We start from the raw sequence: 19,143 nt of genomic DNA on the forward strand, positions 1-19,143 counted from the left end.
TGTAAAACACAAAGTTGTACATGATTTTGATTGTTATGGAAAGATTTTTGGTGCATAAATATACGGTGTCTGTGCGGCTAGTGCGAGAAGTGGTGTAAAGGGTAAACATTGTACTTAGTGGAATCCAATGTATCATCCTATGTTGATGGCTATCTTCTCCTCCTAGAAAATCTGTCATGCCTTAATTAAGTAAGTCTAAAAGAAATACCTGGCGGATAATCATGGATCACAGATATTATTGGAACATAATCATCCAAGGCTAATTAATTATCATATATCTTATCGCCAATGACAAACCATGTGGCATATATAATTATATACGGATATACCAATCAATGTAAAAAATAAAAAATAAAAAAAAGCACAAGACCCAAAGCCAAACTCGAAGGACAGCATAAAGGCCATAATCTACGACTACGTAACAAGTAAAACATGGTCTTGTAGATTTGGACCCTTGGTAATTGGTAGGGGCAAAAGAGTCATCTCAGATTTAGAACTGAGATACTATATTACCGAATAGTCAACATGGTTGGGGTCAAACACTTTTCATGAACACAACTCAAGGACCTCCCATTCAGCTTCTGTTTCTGTAAAAGTCTCTTTCTACGGGTACGATTCCTCTCTTTTCCTTTCGCTGTTAGTTTCTTATTAAATACCATTATCTCTCTCCAAAGTATCTCTTTGTTTTTATGCTGCAAGCCTGCAACATACTCAATATGTTTAAGGTCAGTCCATGAATTCATGTAAGTTTTAATCTTGTTTTTGGAAGAATTTTAGTGCCATGTGATTTTCTTATTAGATTCATGGAATATTAAGTTTTTTGAGACCCTACCCTTTTGATTGAACTGTATGCAAATTAGTAGATTCCTGTTGTTGTGGTGTGCTCTTCAAATCATGGATTTTTGTTCGTTTTCTTTTTCCCCCATATGTAATATCTCAAATTTTGGTGGTATTGAGATTAGATAGGTCCATTAAGCGTTTAGTGGAAAATTATGGGTTTTATTTATTAATTTTTGTTAGATAGAGTTTAGGTATTGAAATCCAAGTTTTTAAGACAATATGGTTTCTTTTATCTTGAGGATGAGGAGAAATATGGTTGTGGATCTGCTGTAATTTATTCTGAGTGATGAGAATAGCTTTTTGCGTGGTTATATGATGAGTGCAAGAACAGGGAAAAGCTAAAAGGATAGCTCTTGATAAAGATAAAAATGGAGCAGATCGAAGGCAAAAGAAGGATTTTTATGGTAACTCAAAGTAGTTAATTTGAGGCTTTGTTGAGTTGGGCTAAGTTGGATCCCTCTGCAATAATGGTTAGAGAAAAACAAGCTATTCCATCCCATACATATAATTTCCTTGATGTTATCTCGAGGTTTTGGCAAGATAAAATGCTTATACATACTTTTTTTCTTTCTATATTTTTTCATTGATAGAATTTCAGCATTGAATTACATGTATGAAATATGAAAAACATACCTTATTTCCATATTATTATTGATATCATTCAGTTAATCTGTTGAAAAAATAAATGTTTATCTGCCCAGTCTGCAATATATCTTCATAGCCTGTATAGATTATAATGTTGTGGTTGGATGAATAAATTATAGAATGCTAATCTACAGTTTCTTATCATATGGATGTTGAATTATCATTTCTCATCTCATTATCATATTATGGACATAGGTTTGCAGCCTCTTCAAGAAGTGAAAGTAAGTTTTCATGGATGATGGTCTTGGGAAGTTAAGGATTATCCCAGATCATTTTAAAGCATCTGAACCCAGTACTGACACTCTTCAAGACAAAGCTCCATCTGTTTCACGGCCAAAAACTGATAATTGTTTGAGGTATTTCTTTTTGAAATAACGAATGACAAGGGATAAAAGCGAAGCAAAAAGATTATATAAACTGAGAGTTTATGCATTGAGTTTTTATTCAGTTTGCTTTATCTGGTGTAGCATAGGTCCCATAGCCGTATGTGGAATCCGAAAAAGTTAAGAAGTGCAGCTTACATGTTGAACTTATTTAGTCTACCGAGGATGCCATGGGGTTCTAGCACAGACGGTCAGGAAAAGGTTGGTTGACTAGCTTGTGCAGTTTCTCAATTGGTTTTTGTGAAATTTCCATGTTCCTGACCACTAGAATGGTTTTAACTGGCAGGTTGTGCTAACTGCTGCAGAAGTAGAATCACTTCGTTCAGAGCTTGCTGATTTAGAAGAGAAGGAAGCTCACTTAAAAGCTCAGTAAGGGATTAAACTTGATGCTTGACCATTGATACGTGACGTACTTTTTATAAAACTACATATTAGTGGCACTTATAGTCTTTTTGGCATTTTGGTTAACTTCTGCTCAATTTATCATAAATACTCTGAACACAATGAAAGGATGAAGTCTGGGCCAAAAATGTTTGAACATTTTTAGTTTTGAACTGAATTCTTATATAGTTTTGGGGACGAGACTGGGCTTTGTTTCCCTTTTGGGATAGGTTATTTGCAAAGAACTGCAATTTTAGCTAAAAACTGTCCTTTTCGTATCAACAATGGAAGGCTTATTTTTATCTACATTTTTGGTTTTGAACAGAATTCTTATACAGTTTTGGGGACTAGACTGGGCTCTGTTTTCCTTTTGGGATAGGTTATTTGCAAAGAACTGCAATTTCAGCTAAAAACTGTCCTTTTCGTATCAACAATGGAAGGCTTATGTTTTATCTTTTGCAGATTGGAACACGTTGATCAAATCTTGCGATCTGCTCGTCTCTCTGGCTATTTGTACATCCGGACTGTAATGACTATTACTTTGAATCTGTACTTTGTGCTTGGTGCCAATTATGGTTTATTCATATTTTCTTTTTTCCTTCTAATAGAGGTGGACAGCACTACCAGGAGAACCTCCTCCCCTTGATGATACTGATGTTGATGACTGGCTTCCTCGCTTTGTTGTCTTACAAGGGACGTGCATTTTCTTCTATTTGTTTTCCACAGGTAAATAATCAAGTTTTTAGCATTTGATGATTGCATTGTGTTTTCTTTGAGTGTTTACTACCTGTCAAAATAAGGAATAATAGTATGGAAGGCTTTCTCTTATTAGTCAAATAGCCATAGCCTGCATTGTCTCTATTTGATCTTTCATGACTTTGCATAAAAGAATCATGTATAGTTTCAAAACTGTCACCTTTTTGACAAAGGATTGATTAAATTTGTTGTTAGAAGATTTGCATATCAAATTTCAATTTCCTTTAATCTACACATCTTCTTTTTTCAGAATTAAGAAGATCATACGAAAATTCTGTTTAGCTACTTGTTAGGATTGTTGATATTGGATGTTGGGCTAAGCAGAGAATAACCTTTCATGGAACATTTGGGTCTGCATCTCACAGGCCCTGGATTTCATATATTGAATTCATCATGATGTCCTACCAGTATTATTTCCCAATGGAATTCAACATAATCTGGTCACTGATGAGCTTTTTTTTTTTTTTTTTTTTTTTTTTTTTCAGATCTTAGTCCTCAAGACTCTGCCCTGTTATCTGATATTGTTGAAATAGGTCCCTTGCCAAGCTTTACACGAGATGACGAAGGAACTCAATATGCTATTTATATCTTAACTCGTCAAGGACTGAGATATGAGTGCTCAAGTGCTTCAAAGGCACAGGTAAGACAGTTTTTCGCTTTGTGATGCATTTTTCTTAATGCTATGGCAGTTCATGATATGCAGATTTCCTTTTTCTTTTTGCTTAGTGCCAAATTGTCAAGTTCTGCATAATCAATCTCAAGATTACCTTTCTTCCCTCTTTTTCTCAGGTAGACTCTTGGTGTTCAGCATTAAGAGCCGACTGCAAATTGGGGGAGTCTGATGCCACAGCTCCAAATGGCTCATGTGGGATGTAAAATACACTTTAGTAACAGTAAGTTATAATAGGTAGAAATTTAGACATATACTAGAAGTAGTTAATCTGACTGTAATGTTAAGACCAAACAAAATCTGACTGTGCTGCTGCCATTAAATTCATTCATACGTTTCTGTACATAAGAATAGCATCTAATTGAAGCAGCAATGTTAATACAGATGTTTGAGGCTTATTTTAGAAGTTGACCGATGCATAAGCTCATCGACCTAATATAGCATTTTTAGCATCTGAACTGCCCATTTTATATACCATGTAAATACTACTAAAATGTCTTCAAGCACAACATTCCCATTCAATGTTATAAGGTGAAAAAAATGTACTGGAACTTGCATGCCCATAATCTTGTTTCTGTTTCTGCAACCTCCTCTGCTGCTGGGAAATGTTTCAATCTTCCTCAAGTCTTTTTGATTATCACTACATGTTCCTTTCATTTAATTTGTTTGATTATTATAATCATAATGCCTGTCTTTTTATTTCTTTATAAAACTGATAATGGCAACTTGAGAAAAAAAAAAAAAAAGCATATAGAATATTCTTTTCTTTTTTTGGCCAAGAATATAGAATATTCTTTAATGATGCACAAATAGCATGAACACAATTCACTTCCTCCACCTAATAATATTGAATGGCACATGCGTAGCAAATTGGTTTATGCAAGATGGCACGCTAATAAAAGCTTGGTATTCAAGTTAGATCTCCCAATGAAAGAATTAAATAATGGTTGGCTGGTTGCGTCTGCCATAGCTTAACTGCCAGAGAAAGATTCATTCAGGCAAAAGCAATTGGACCATTGGAGAAATTTTGTGGCAACCCAATACAGCTTTGTAACAGTTACCAATGTCTGCCTCATCACCAACATTCGTGTCTTCTTGGAAAAGAAAACTACGTAACAATTATAGCTGGTGAGGAAAACTTTATAATTTAGTAATGAAAAAGTGAATCAAACAAAATTGAAGAGTTAAAAATCGTTTTCACATAATTTTCCAGAAAACTAAAATGAAATAATAACTAAACCATCCAACTGAATCTTTTTTTTTTTTTTGGCTAAGATCCAAGTGAATCTGGGTGCCGCAAGGCAAAGCTCATGTCTTGGGGTTGGGTTGGGCACTTGGGCTCAACTCAACAATCACTTTGGAGCTCTTCTGCTTTGGAGAACATAAGCCACTCATTAAATCTCTGGACCATGTGTATCAAAGCATCCTAATAAAGCAGATTCAATCATTTCAGACAAGGAACAACCCCCCACCCCACCCCACACACACACATACTCACACAAAAAGTTTATGGTGGTGGGCATAAATCACCAAAAGTTTATGCTATATGCCATTTTTTTATCCCTTGATATGCCAAAAGGAGATATGATAGGAATAAGTGTAACCTTTTTGAGTAATTAAACTATAGTTTCTATCTGTTAATGAGTTTTTCTTGGCTTGGTGATACCTCTTTTCCTTTTAAAAATAAGGGTGGATAATCTTTTCATACATCTTCAATACAATGGAAAATAATACCACTAAAGTAATCATATCAGTATTTCAATCTTAATGGATGTGTAAAGAAAAAAAAAATCTTAATGGATGCATGACCTATAGGCTTATGGTTTAGTTAAGAATTTAATTTATTTAACAAATTTATTTAGATCTAATTAACAGAATTGTTAACGCATTTATGGCCCAAATGGGTAGAAAGGTTTTTTTAATTTTTTTAATTTTTAACTCAGGTAAGCCGTAAGCCCAAAACTCAACATGTACGTCAGGTATTACGATAGAAAGAAGCTTCCCTTCATGCAAAACAGTCAAACACAGACAACTAGAAAAGAGTGAAGTTTCCTAGTTCGGTATTTCCCTTTTTTCTACTGACAAAAAGGGCCAAGAAAAAGAGAAGGTTCCCTTTATTCATTTTTTACTTTCTTTAATTAAAAAATGCTTGGCCTTAGGCCCTTAATTAACAAAAGCAAAATTTATTTATTTTAGAACCATTTTAATTTTTAAACACATTTTATTTGGTGAACAAGTTAAAAACATTTTCTGGTTGGTGTTCGTTGAATAACTGCACCTTAATGCTTTGGTCCAATCTTTTATATTTTCTATGAGTTTGTATCTTAAATAACCATTATAGGAGTCTAACTAAAATGAGATCTCTTAAGAATATATAATTTTAAATTTTTTTTTTTTGGCTTGTGAGAAAAAATAGCATTTATTTATAATTTTATTGTCTTGAACAGTTGAACTTTGATTTGTTTTTCCAATAAAGATTTATTGTTTTCTTATTACTCAAAAGTCAAAAGTGAAATTCTCTTTTTGTTTTGTTGATTTTTGAGATGTTCTTCTCGGGCCCTACCCGGCATTCAGCGAAGCCCAACAGGACTAACTCCAGTCCAAACCATTAAACCGGTAGTTGGCTCTTACGCATCGTATCACATTCGCTCCCGCACACTTCGGATAGCCTTTGACTTATAACCACCAAAACCCCAACCCCTCACTGTCTCTCTCTCTCTCTCTCCCAAACTCTCCCAACTCATCTCTCTCTCTCTGCATTTTCAGCTATTGAAAATGAGCTCTCAGATTTACAGATCCGCTTCCAGAGCTGCCAGGTCCTTCGTCTCTGCTCAAAAGGGCAGCTCTCGTTTTTACTCTGGTAACTTTTCAATTTTCATTTCCACTCTGCCTCTCCATTTTTTTGTTCGTGTTTGTTTGGTTCTTCCCACAAATTTGGAGCTAGATCGCCGATCTCTGAAAAATTATGTCAAAATAAAAATGAGTGGTTTTTGTTAGATTGTGTGTTTTAAGCCTTTTACTTTCCAGGAATTGCTTTCCGTCACAAAATCATAACTTTTTACGTAATCATTGATTAATTTTTTCTTGTAATCATTGGGTTTAATTTGCAAGTCTTTTTGTTACTGTTGATTTGACATTATCGATCCACGTGTAATTGGACTTAAGCGGGTCACCGATCTTGTTGGATCCACAAACGGACGGCTGATATTTTTCAGGATGCTGTAGATCCCAATAAATTATATATCAGTTTACTAAATTTTGGTTCAATGGGTTGAAAAGTATCGATTTTGTGATCCTCGGTGAGTAGTGTACTAGTGTTCTATGTTAAAAAAATCCAATGATATAATAAAGTAAGCAAGTAAATGTATATATATATATATATATATATATTTCCTATTAATTTCTTGGATTTTTATTTAAAAATTAGCGCATGGTATGTTTTTCTATTAACTATTGGATTTTTGTAATGATTTATAATAGTATATGAAGTTATATCATATATGTTTCATATTATATATATCAAGGTTGTGCTTTTTGTTGTGCCTTTATATGTGTGGTTATTATATATTTATATGTCAAGCCTTTTACACTCAAAATATGATCTTTATTTTAACATTCTTGATTATTTTTTCCAACCAAAAAATTAGGATGGTACTTGTGTTAGTTGTGTATATGAAATGTTTGCATACATCTTCATAGCAAAAAAAAGAAGAAAAAAAGTACGCATACATTCTTGTGCAGAACAGTGTGTAAACTTGTCTTCTTTGCAGAAGGGCGAGCTGTAGCTGCTGCGGCAGCAGTATCGGTCAGGGGAAAGGCGTCTTTATTAGCTTCAAATTTTGGAAGAGCTGGTTCTGAAAATGCATCTAGAGGATGGATTTCAGGAGCTCTTGCCATTCCAGCAGCAGGTATAGAAAAACAAAACTCAATTTTTGTTTTCCTTTTCTTCTTTTTACCATGTTGTGTTTTTAAACAATAAATACAAAATATGTTCATGTTGTATATCCTTTCCATATCTGAGTTCATACAATGTGCATCTAGACTACCAATGAATGCACATGAAAAACCCAATTGGGACATTTCCTAGTAATTGGTCTCTGTCAACATGCAATGCATAACCTAGTTTGGAATTGTAACAAATATACTTGAAGGATTCCGTTATGCTCTCAAACAGTTATATCTTTTAGGCCTTGAGCTTTTTACCGTCTTGCAATTATTGAAATTAGAAGAATATCATTGTAATAGCATGTGGCCTGTTGTATTCTTTTAATTGCATAGTCTTCATAAACTATAATCCTAATACTTTGTTGTTATCTTTTCTCTAAATCTCTAGCGTACATGCTCCTGGACCAGGAGGTTCATGCTGCGGAGGTACTTTGAATACCCTCTGTTCCATTTTTGTTCACTGTTTATTTATATTTCTTTTCATTCAATTTATAAAGCTTTTCTTCGTTAATCAGTTGGAACGCACTTTCATTGCCATCAAGCCAGACGGAGTTCAAAGAGGACTGGTAAGTTAACCATTTAACCTGGGTTAATTCCCTGAAGCATGTCCTATGTCCTATAGCTGTTATCCTTTTTTTTACTAAGCCTTTATTTTTTTATTCCAGATTGCAGAAATCATATCTCGATTTGAGAGGAAGGGTTTTAAACTTGTAGGCATAAAAGTAGTTGTTCCTTCAAAGGATTTTGCACAGAAGCACTATCATGATCTGAAGGAGAGGCCATTCTTTAGTGGCCTGTGTGACTTCCTTAGCTCTGGCCCTGTTATTGCAATGGTTAGAAGAACTAGAATTCATCTCTATATGACAAGAACTTTTCATCTCATCTGGCCAAACTCATTTTCTTAACTCTTACAGGTCTGGGAAGGAGAGGGAGTGATAAAGTATGGCCGAAAGCTCATTGGAGCTACAGACCCACAAAAGTCAGAACCAGGAACTATCAGAGGTGATCTAGCTGTTGTTGTAGGAAGGTAATAGCTTGAACTTGAGTTTTTGAAAATATTATCGCAGTAGTCCTTCACTTCTTAAATTATATTCCATTACCAACATCCTCTGTTGAGTTTTTCAACTCTGATGTTGTTCATTCCAATTCTAACTTTTAGACTCAACCGGCTAAATTGGGCTGGTGTGATAGTTATGCTGTTGCATTGCATGCATCACTTTGTCGTCACAATCTGTTTGCTTATTCTTTTGCCATGCAGAAATATCATCCACGGAAGTGATGGTCCGGAGACTGCCAAGGACGAAATCAATTTGTGGTTTAAACCAAATGAGCTTGTTAGTTACACCAGCAATGCAGAGAAGTGGATCTATGGAGTCAACTAATGAAATTTTTGTTTTCTATGATCTTCCGGCAATGTAGGGTCCCACGAGAAGAGTGGGATAGTAGAGGTTATTGTTAGAATAAAATTGTTTCCATCGAGGTGAGTGAAATTGTTGCTATTTACTGAATAAAATTCTTCATCAATTTCAAATAATCCACTTTTGGCTTCCTCAATTCTGTGGAAACATGTGTTACTTGATTTACTTCTTTTACTTGTACACTAGTCGACGACTCCGAATTTTAACTTTCAATCTGAACATTGACATGAAAATGCATGAAGACAATGCAAGCTGCCTTTGTTTTGGTTTTGGTAGTTTGTTAGTAGCTTTATAGTTGATAACCCTTTCCCCGCCATTGTGTAATTGACCTAATTCCATAGCTGTAACATTCTTTCCATTGGCATGTTTTGGGATTGAGGTGAACTAGGTAGCAGTTTCATATCAAGCAGAGCTGTAGAATCATACCTGCAAGGAGCATCAGCATACAATGGTCAAACTGAATAATTGGCTGCAAATTTTTTCTGTCGCGGTCCTCGTGGAAATGCTAAATCTTTAAAATAACAATGTTACCCTTTGTAAGTAAGGGGTCACCCCTTTACAAGTGGAGGTGAACCCATCTTTGATTAATCGTGTCAAATAACTTGACATTAACTCATGTTATTTATTAAGTTACATCAAATTGATACATGTATATTGTAAGCTAAAAGTTCCAATTAATGTTCAAATCAAACTCATCACCTATATATTACCATTCCAATGTACACCTTAAGACATTCTAAAAAAATGTGCACCTTAAAACATTCCCATGTAGATTGGATTCGGACCATGGTGTCTCAAAGTTTTGAGGTTCCCCTTTTTTTTTCTGGTCTAACATATCTTAACGTGAAAGTTGAGACCAAAAAAAAAAAAAAAAGCAAACTTTGATTTTAAATTTCTAAATACTAGCAGAAAGTTGAAGGGCCACGATTATATGCAACATTATTTTATTTATTTTTGTTTTTTAAGGTGAACTATTAGATTTTTGTTTTTTTACATAAAGCTAATTGGTCGATAATTCGATATTGACTTTAAGTAAATAAGAGAAAAATAAAAATATCCGAGTCCATGTACCCTGATATACTTAGAAAATACCTCCCCGTCACGTGAGCACGCGCCATATTTTACGGTGGTTCCAGCCAGACGGACTTAAAACCCTATTTAAATCAACTTCATTATCTCTCATTGGATTCCCAATTGAAGTCCGCCGATAAAACCCAGCTTCCTTCTATAAATAGAAGAAGACAAAGACCTTGGTCAACCTACGCGTATTCTTTTCGCAAAACCACGAAAGGAATTGCTTTCTTTGTGTGTCGTTCTAAGCCCTAGCCCTAATTTCGTCCGACATCTCCGTTCGATTTACGATTTGCGATCGAATTTCTGCTCTCTAATTCGGTAAGTTCTCCTTCTTGATGCCTCTGTAACTTTGTGTAAAAGGATTGAATGTTTTTGTATTGCTTCTGTTGCTTTGATTTTGCTTGACAACTTGAAGGTCGGATGTGATTTTGGTAATTTAGAGTTTTTATGCTCCGATAATGGAACTGAGATTTAGCTGTGATTTTTATTGCTTTCTTAGCAACCAAGAAGTCTATTTTGGTGTATTTCGAATTTTCGAAGAAAAGAAACCCCTTTTTTCATGAATTTTTTAATTGATTTTGCATCTAGTATTTCTTGTTGTTAAGTTGTTTTTTTTTTTTTTCTGTCAATTTCTATGTGTAGACTTATTTGTATGTTTTGTTCAGATGGCGACCAAACCACTTACAACCGAAGCAATTGCTCTTACTGAGAAGAAGATGGACATGACATTAGGTATTCTTTTCAGCCTTCGCGTGTCGGTGTTATATTGATTATTCATGGTATTTTTTTTCCTGTTTGTGATAACGTGATACAATGTGTGATAATGTAGATGACATTATTAAAATGTCGAAGGATAAACCCAAGGGCATTGGTAAGAAGCAGCAGAGGGCTTCGGTAAGTTTCAATCTTTCTGTCTTTCTTTCTTTCTTTATAATAAAAAAAAAAAAAAAACCTTTTTTTCTGTAGCTTAAATTTTTGAATGGCAGTATAATATATGTCCCCTTGCAGAATAAAAGTCAGAATTTTGCTAATGGTGCTACTCAAGATAAACCAACAAAGCTGCGGCGCTTCATGAACGCACAATCATCTCTTAGACAGGTTTGGGAATAATTTTGCAAAGGTGAATTGTCAAGTTATTTGAAATTTATGCTCATAGTCACATATGGTAATCAGGGGGTTCTAGCTCAGAGAAGGTCAAATTTCCAGGCAAACCAATTTCCTATGGCAACTGAGGTTGCACGGAAGGCAGCAGTTGCTCCTCTTCGCAATAGAGCTTTCAATCAGAACCGGGTGCCGAACTGGAAAGCAAGGTATTCTTTATATAAACCGATAGATCTCTGAATCTTGGGATGTGTCTTGGCTTTCAGTTCTTAGGGTGGTCCCTATAATTGGCATCTAATTGAAGTATTTGAATGTGAACTTGCTACAGGTAAATATTGGTGCTTCTATATTAGTGATGTCCTTCTGCCATGTGCTTCAGATAAAACATTTCAACTCCCATAATTTTGGAACTCCTGCATATGATTTGTTTATGCAACAAGCAGCCAATTTGGGAGTGTTTGAAAGTGTTGATAATTTCTGTAGATGCCATCCAGAATAGAATATCTGCGTTATAATTTTCTGTTTGTGATCTTCAAAGTTTACCAAATGTTGAATGGTGCTATATCATTGTGGATATTCTTACTGGGAACTGGAGTTGTGTGGGCTGAGATGACTGTTCAATGATGGGATTATAAGATGTGGACAGGGGCCAGATTTGCAGGAGATGAAAAAAGTGCACACTGTTTAGTATGTAGTATGTCGCATCATTGCCATGCAACATTGGCTAGCACATGTGCAGAGGACTAGTAATCATTGTGCATTCTTAGTGGCTCTATGTTTGATAGTAGTAGTACCCACCTGGATCAAGTTACATAATCAGTTTGGCAGTTGACACATATTCAGCTTCTTTTCCAAAAAAAGTGGATGTTACTGTAGTTATCCTAAGTGGTTTTGGAGTTGACACATATTCTGTGGCTTTGCGGTCGAGTCGTTCTGATGTCAAGATAATCACTATGTTAAGTTTTTCAGTTCATGCTGAATATGCTGGTTTTCCTGCAAGCTGTTAAATCACTAGTTCTTGGGATGTGATTGGTCCAGCTAGTCCATCCATTTTTCTTTAGTCTTGTTATCTTGTTATCTTCAGTTGTTGGCCTTGCAAATAAGTAATCCTGATGTCTATGATATGGGAGGGCAATATTGGAGGGTTCTTTTCCTTTGTTATGAGAGATAGGGTTTTCAGGAGGCTTCTGACTGATGGAACCTTTAACTTTTTCTAGTTAAGCTGACTGATACTTCACCTTCGTCTTTGTTTCTTGATCATTCTTGCCTTCTAAATGGATGTTTGAGTTTCATCTGCTTTAAGATGGTGCAATGGGATGGAATTAAAAGGGATGGTTAGCCAACCAAGCACCTGTTCCAGATTGGTAAAGGAAAACTAAGCACAGTTCTTGTGTTTCAGGTTTTTTGTGTAAAGCAAATTTTTTTTTACATTGGACAACCAAAGGGGATGAATGTTCAGTTGACAAATCTCAAGTAGGGGCAGCTTTATGCCCCTGACTTGCTATTCAAATTTTTTATTGTGGTTGGCAGCTGTGTCTACCTGGTAGTATATTTTGTGGTCTACAAGTGGTTGGAGAACCATAACCTGTCTTTCAAGAGAAGCTGTTGTGTCTTCCAGTCACGATGTGTCTACCTGCTTTTAAGCTGGGATTGGAAGTTCCTTGGGGAAGGCATTTTGGCCGTTTGATTGAAATGGATTGTTCATTTAATAGAATGGGGAATAAACCCTCTGTTTTGATTCATCTAATCTGTTGCTGCGTGAAGTTAATTTCTTGAGGCTTTCTGTGAGAAAGCACTTCCTTTGTGAGGATTGAATTCAGATTGTGATTTGTGGATAGAGAGTGAGAGCTTTCACAGAACAAAACGGAGCCACACTGCTGAGAGATAATCATTTTTCCATTCACTGTTGTGTCATCAAACGGTTTGTGTTAATTGGTTATGTATAGAAATTATTATGGTAAGGCATTTTAAACTCATCCAATTGAACGGATATCTTCTTGTGCTCCTCTTGCTACTTGGTGTTGGTACAAGTATACTGGATAGCCCTCGTCTCTGTTGTCTAAGTTAGCTATTTCAAAGTACATGTTATTCAATTGTTCAACCATTTTTTCTCTCTCTGGATGCAGGGCTGGTGCTCCTTTTCCTCAGAGAAGGACTGGAAATGGAGGCTTTGGTACCAAGGTATAATTCTACTTCATTTTGACCTCTTTAGGTGCTTTCTTTCAACATACTTTGGTTTTAGTAGCTTTTGTATTTAAGTAATAGATAATGAGTGGGAGTCATATAGTCCTGGTGGTAATGATTGGCTTGGCCAATGACAATGTGGCTTCAATTAAGTTGTTCATGGAGTTGTAACAATTCGACAATATAGTGAAGCTCTGGGATTCTTTGGATTATAAACAACCATTGTGCTCTCTGTTGAGTTCCATTTATGTATATCCTTAGTTGATAGTAAATTATATTTGAGAAATGGTTTTTGACTGGTAGTATTAGTGGTTCATCTGTATCCGAACAACAATAATATCTCACCATGAGATGCTGTGCGATGAATGTTTCTTATGAAGTCTGTATTTGGTGTTCAGCCGCCACAGCAGCAGCAGCATCAGTTGCAGCATCGGCAGCAAGAGAATGCAGTGCCTAAGCAGAGGCCTCAAACACTCGACTTGCTGTTTGCAAATATGAAGGAGCAAAGGATGAGAGCAGCCCAACCACGCCAGAACAATGCCGTACAACGTAATAATAGGGGAGGCCAGCAGAGGCCCCCTTGGGGAAGAGGCAGACGATTTGGCAACTAATTCATACACGTCAGATGTTGTGCTCTGGCCATTGATCCAAAGGGGTTCTTTTTAGTTTCTTGGTGCAAGACTACTAGTGCTGGAACTGATATCTTACTTTGTCTAGATGCAAGTTGTGTTGTTGAAGGGTGCTCGTATGCCAAACATATTGGGGCTATTTGATTCTGTTGCCATTATTCTTCTCTTTTTTATGCTTTGCAACATTTTGTACCCATTTCGTTTTAACAATGTATATAGTAGTAACCACATTTTGCTTTCAAATGTACCATTGTTTCTTGATATCATCTAATCTGTTTTACGATTTTCCTTCCACAACATTTTGTCCACAACATTTTGTTATCCCTTTGATTGTATCTTGTTCTTTTTTTTTTTTTTTTCTCCTGTCCAACAAAATTTAGTTTGACAACATTTATGCATCAAGCCTTGAGCGTGCATTACACAGTTTTGTCTCGTAAGATTTGGTGGATTTTTGGTTGGTGCCGACTTTTAGATATTGATGAACTGAAGACCGTTCTCGTTGTCTAGAGTTACCAAAAGATGAGAATGTTAAACTTGCATTTTGTTCTTTGGCTCCATAAAATTTGAAACTGAATGAAGACAATTCCCATTCAGACCACCTGATGAATAAAGGTGACATTCTGTACTTTGAAAACGTACCAGATTATGACTTCTTTCTCCCCCAGTTTGCTAATCAAAACCAAGAATGTGGCTTATTGATCAATATCTAGGGAAGATTCTACCATACGTTAAGATGTCCATACTAAAAAAATAAGAGAAGAAATTAAAACCATTCGTTTCTGAAAAGAAAAATGTGTTTCTAACAAAGTAATGTTTACAAGTCACCTAAGGGTTCATGTCCCAAATTTTTTTTTAAAAAAACTGTGATCTAACTCAAGGGTTTGGAGTAACTTGAAAAAGAGGAGGGTCAGAGAAGTTGTTAATTGGCTCTCTAGTCCTCCTCCGCAGCAGCCGTAGTTCCATGTAAATTACGGCGCCAACAATAACAAGAATAATACACCAAAATATTGTCTTGAACATTTTGTCTCCATTCCCAACATAAAGCCCAATGATAATGTTGACAACTCCAAGTGCCATAGTAAGTCTCCCCACCCATTGATGGGTCACATTCCAGTAGTGCCGGACCCTGGAGCTCTCTCTTGGCCTCACAATGAATTGACATACCTGATCAAGTCAAGTACACCCCCAATAACAACATCAAAATGAGAAAGTTAAATAAAAATGGAACAACAAGGAGGAGCTGAAAGAAATAAACAAAGGACCTGAACAACAGTGAGTGCAAGCACCAAGTATCCAATGGATCTGTGGGTTTGAAAGTCAGCATGTAAGAGATCATATAGTGTCTTTCCAACAGCCACACCACTGAGCCCCACAAAGAAGCCCACAAACTGAACTGAAGAATGAAGGTAATACCAAAGAGGCTCACAGTCCCTCATGTATCTTGCAATGCCTACTCCTATTGGAAGCAGTGTGCCCCATCCAATAAGAGACAGCAGTCCATGGGTCATCTTCACATTTTTTCTGTCTACAAAACCAAGAGACAGAGTACCTGCATCCATGAATCATATTGGTTAGTGGTCATCAAGTTGAAAAACCTAAATAACCCAAAAGATTAAATGAACAAATTAACACCAACTTTAAGACCATCTCCAATTCTCCATTAATGCATTGGAAAAGTAAGGTTCTATATACTATAATTTAGTGCCATATTGACTAAAATGCAATCCAATGCATGAGAAATCCAAGTACAAAATCAATAATACTAGAGACACTAACTATTATCTCAACTTTTATTTATAAAAATGACATGGCAATTTCTTATTTACTAGTTACTACAAATAAATAGAGCCCATAATGAATCCAATTATTGAACAAATAAAAAAACTGTCACATTAATTGAGTTTTAAAAAGTTTGAATAATAGTTTGTGCCTCTAATACTACTCATAGCTATTAACGTTAACAATGAAGGACAAGCTATGAGAAGATTAACCTCTTTGGAAATCAACAGCCATGGCGGTTCTATAAACATGGTTGGGTAAAATATTGTTGGCAGCAGGCTTTCCATCTCCATAGGCAAATAGAAAAGGTTGAAGACCTAGAGGCTCAGGAAACTGGAGCTGAAATGCCAAGTAAATGACTCTGTCTTTAACAACAAGGACAGGGGCATTCTTGGTAAATTTCAAAACACCTTTATCTGGTACCACTTGCTCATTGAAGTGACCCTCTAAAGAATACTGCTTTATAGTGCTTGTGTTTCCATTTTTACCCCCCATCCATCCCACCAGGGCACTCGCACCAATCATTTTTCCGTTCTTTGACACTCCGACTCCGACCCAACTCAAAGCATCCATGCCCGATACTACAATTGTAACCACTGCATCCTCTTGACGGAACTGCCAAATATTGCACATTTCCATAAAAAAAAAAAGGTAATGTTAGGATGTCTTAATTTACCATATCAAAATTCATATCATTAAAACACATATTAAGGTAAATAATTAAATGCCATAATCTTTTTCCTTAACAAGGTTGGTGTATATATATATATACATATATATATAAATAAGAGGGGGTGTATCTTTTTCCTTGACACAATATTGAATTTTTATTCCTTTTTCTCTTAATCACCAATGACCAATTCCTCATTGTAATACTGTGTGAAATTGTGAAAAAAAGAATGACTGTTAACTAGCCGTGATATAATCCGAGCTGTCCCATAATTTTTTTTCTAAGTAGATTTTAGAGCCCCTTGGAACCCAATCCACCCTAACTCCAATCTTCAGCCCACCTCAATCACTATTTCTAGCCCATTTTTAACTCTTAATTCCTATTTTCTTAGGCAATTATTGTACCTAAACAACTTAAGCTCAAATGGAGGATTCAAACCCAATATTTCTTGCAAACTAAAGCTTTTAATATCATATTAGATAACCCTATGCACCTAAAAACTTAAAATTATCAAGATATCGACGTATAATATATATTAAGCTAATAAGATGACACTCACAAGTTACAACTAAGTGGAAAGGGTCCAAACTCCAAAGACTCCAAACATGCCAACAACAAAAAAAAAAAAAGGGCACAGTTCAACAGACACCCCAAACAGAAGAAAAAACAGAACAAGTGCATATCAAACAGAAAAACTGCATCCCACACCATGAACTTCAGAAAGAACCCTGGCAAAACTGGAGCCCCAAATAAACAACCCTATTATTATATTATATATAGATATGTATTCGATTGAAAACATTAATTTAATCATCCAAAAAAAATAAACTAAGGAAATTAAGCATGAGAAAAGAAATTAAGCTAGGAAAGAAAATTGCATGTCAATTAACATGCATGAAGACATAAATTAATATGAATATATAATTAGATAAGGTCACTTACAGCAATAGTGAAGCCATGCCAATCAAGGGGTGAACAGATGAATTTTGGGAGATCATTATAGGGTGGAAGAAGAAAATTGGAACGTGTTTTACAAATATTAGGCACTAAATATGTTCCATCCTGCTCACTATTTGCATTCACGATCCTTCCATCCTGACTATTTGCACTCACCAACCACCTCTTCTTTGGCTCTAAAAACAATATCATCATCATCATCATCAACAATACATGATACAAAAACATTATCAAGTAATTTGAATTCCCCATCATCATCATTCATCACCATATGATCATCTACAATATGAATTCGAAACAAGAAAAAAAAAGGGAAAGAAAATCTATAATATTCCGTGACGTTCCATGTTCATCACTAAATCTTTAACAAGACGTGCAACCTCTCCATAAAAAAAAAAAAAAAAAGAAAAAAAAAAGAGAAGAAACTTGATGAATTTTTTTTCTATTTTTTAAAAAGAAATATATACTTTATGATGTTGGAAATGAAATACAGTTTATGATGATCTGAAAAATGAGTGTGAAGAAACGAAAAGGTGGTGAGAATATCCCTAGGGTTTGAATTGTAAGATGCATGGATGAAGATGATGATGGCCGGATTGCCATAGTTGGAGCTTGGAAGGTTCAATATACAATGCATGGTTCCCGCCAATAATTTTCTTGCAATTAGGGTTAGAGATGGCAATAATATTGCCCAATCTCCAATGTCCACTCAATTTTCTTCTATCTCTCATGACCGCAAACAGATGTGACACTACACACCAGATATAAAGAGAGCAAGTAGAACAGGTCAACAACGTCTCTGCTGCCTCCTATACTTAATTACTTAATTAATTAATTGCCTCTATATATCTACATTTTAACAATGCATCTAGATCATCTCCTATAATAACAATAGTAATAGTAAAAATAATTTCAAACTCAAATACATACATAATCAATCTAACTAATGAAGATATATTAGATAAGTGTGAGATTTGAGCCTCATATACAATATTACAAGGGTTTTAAACAAGAAAAGCTAGCTCGATCTTGTGAGAAGAGGAAGGAGATTGAGAGAGTGTGTGTGTGTGACCCGGGTTTAGGATTTGAAGATCAAAAACCCAACTGCAAACTGAATTAGGGATGAAATTAAATAAAAAGACACAATTGGAGATTATCGCTACTCAAAACAATGAAATAGGATGATCTATTTATATTTTCTATGTTGATACAGTGTACAATATTGTTTCAAAATTAAACATTTAGAAAAATAGGCACTTATTATGAATGTTCGAAGTCGTTGAATGCAAAATCAACCTTAAATAAGATACATACATGCACTACGTGTTTTATAAGACACTTAACATATCCTAGGTTAGTACGTAGATAAAACACTTAACATACTCTATATGATTTCTTCGAAAAAAACATACTCTAGATGATTAATACAAACCGAGCATTAAGGTGTTCAAGTTCAGCTTGAATGACATTTATCTAACCAAAAGCTCTACCCAAATGTGTTTTTTCTCGAGTTTGAGTTTGACTCGGCTCAATTCATTTATGAAACAAACTCGAGCTTAAAGCCTTGAACTTAAAAAAAATCTTAGCTCGACTCAATTTGTTTGTGAATTTCATTTAAATGGTGGACCCAATCTTTCCTATGACTCACTATACTTGCTCAAATTTCTGTTTTTGTACACCATCACGCACGTCAAATTCCTATGACTCCCCA

The 19,143-nt window shown here is 35.4% G+C and overlaps 3 protein-coding genes across 6 annotated transcripts; 2 read left to right on the forward strand and 1 right to left on the reverse strand.

Moving 5' to 3' along the window:
• The first annotated feature begins 549 nt into the window (after nucleotides 1-549).
• LOC147274264 (uncharacterized) lies at nucleotides 550-9,174 on the forward strand. 4 transcript variants are annotated; one of them, XM_086228550.1, is made up of 14 exons: nucleotides 1,702-1,841; nucleotides 1,958-2,069; nucleotides 2,155-2,237; nucleotides 2,712-2,775; nucleotides 2,858-2,975; nucleotides 3,491-3,645; nucleotides 3,795-3,841; nucleotides 6,456-6,535; nucleotides 7,446-7,583; nucleotides 8,009-8,046; nucleotides 8,136-8,186; nucleotides 8,286-8,453; nucleotides 8,535-8,647; nucleotides 8,879-9,174. In XM_086228550.1, the coding sequence occupies exons 1-14, from the start codon at nucleotides 1,717-1,719 to the stop codon at nucleotides 9,000-9,002; spliced, it is 1,416 nt and encodes a 471-aa protein (XP_086084676.1). In that variant the 5' UTR covers nucleotides 1,702-1,716; the 3' UTR covers nucleotides 9,003-9,174. The 4 variants fall into 4 exon arrangements, with proteins under 4 accessions (XP_086084673.1, XP_086084674.1, XP_086084675.1 ...); XM_086228547.1 differs by lacking the exons at nucleotides 6,456-6,535; nucleotides 7,446-7,583; nucleotides 8,009-8,046; ... (2 more) ...; nucleotides 8,535-8,647; nucleotides 8,879-9,174 and adding an exon at nucleotides 550-609 and having other exon boundaries at nucleotides 1,681-1,841; nucleotides 3,795-4,129; XM_086228548.1 differs by lacking the exons at nucleotides 6,456-6,535; nucleotides 7,446-7,583; nucleotides 8,009-8,046; ... (2 more) ...; nucleotides 8,535-8,647; nucleotides 8,879-9,174 and adding an exon at nucleotides 614-743 and having other exon boundaries at nucleotides 1,681-1,841; nucleotides 3,795-4,129.
• A 1,055-nt stretch (nucleotides 9,175-10,229) lies between these two features.
• On the forward strand, nucleotides 10,230-14,323 carry LOC147274265 (uncharacterized). Its single transcript, XM_086228551.1, has 7 exons — nucleotides 10,230-10,430; nucleotides 10,778-10,844; nucleotides 10,942-11,006; nucleotides 11,121-11,210; nucleotides 11,286-11,422; nucleotides 13,340-13,394; nucleotides 13,796-14,323. The coding sequence occupies exons 2-7, from the start codon at nucleotides 10,778-10,780 to the stop codon at nucleotides 14,006-14,008; spliced, it is 627 nt and encodes a 208-aa protein (XP_086084677.1). The 5' UTR covers nucleotides 10,230-10,430; the 3' UTR covers nucleotides 14,009-14,323.
• A 576-nt stretch (nucleotides 14,324-14,899) lies between these two features.
• Nucleotides 14,900-17,748, reverse strand: LOC147274266 (cytochrome b561 and DOMON domain-containing protein At3g61750-like). The gene is made up of 5 exons (XM_086228322.1): nucleotides 17,596-17,748; nucleotides 17,418-17,562; nucleotides 16,018-16,420; nucleotides 15,289-15,575; nucleotides 14,900-15,190 (listed from the first exon to the last, which is right to left on the reverse strand). Exons 1-5 carry the CDS (start codon nucleotides 17,691-17,693, stop codon nucleotides 14,900-14,902), a joined length of 1,224 nt encoding a protein of 407 aa, XP_086084448.1. The 5' UTR covers nucleotides 17,694-17,748.
• Nucleotides 17,749-19,143: the final 1,395 nt, after the last annotated feature.

This window comes from Dryas octopetala, chromosome 9, assembly GCF_963921425.1.
Source record: "Dryas octopetala chromosome 9, drDryOcto1.1, whole genome shotgun sequence".
Lineage (NCBI taxonomy): Eukaryota > Viridiplantae > Streptophyta > Magnoliopsida > Rosales > Rosaceae > Dryas > Dryas octopetala.

Coding starts and splice junctions, on each gene's coding strand:
- LOC147274266 (XM_086228322.1), bottom strand. CDS start 17,693: ATGATGATGATGGGGAATTCAAATTACTTGATAATGTTTTTGTATCAT. Junction 17,563..17,595: donor TTTTTAGAGCCAAAGAAGAG/GTGGTTGGTGAG, acceptor TCAGGATGGAAG/GATCGTGAATGCAAATAGTG. Junction 15,576..16,017: donor GGCTGTTGATTTCCAAAGAG/GTTAATCTTCTC, acceptor TCATGGATGCAG/GTACTCTGTCTCTTGGTTTT.
- LOC147274264 (XM_086228550.1), top strand. CDS start 1,717: ATGGATGATGGTCTTGGGAAGTTAAGGATTATCCCAGATCATTTTAAA. Junction 2,070..2,154: donor GCACAGACGGTCAGGAAAAG/GTTGGTTGACTA, acceptor TTTAACTGGCAG/GTTGTGCTAACTGCTGCAGA. Junction 3,646..3,794: donor CAAGTGCTTCAAAGGCACAG/GTAAGACAGTTT, acceptor TCTTTTTCTCAG/GTAGACTCTTGGTGTTCAGC.
- LOC147274265 (XM_086228551.1), top strand. CDS start 10,778: ATGGCGACCAAACCACTTACAACCGAAGCAATTGCTCTTACTGAGAAG. Junction 10,845..10,941: donor GAAGATGGACATGACATTAG/GTATTCTTTTCA, acceptor GTGATAATGTAG/ATGACATTATTAAAATGTCG. Junction 11,423..13,339: donor GTGCCGAACTGGAAAGCAAG/GTATTCTTTATA, acceptor CTCTGGATGCAG/GGCTGGTGCTCCTTTTCCTC.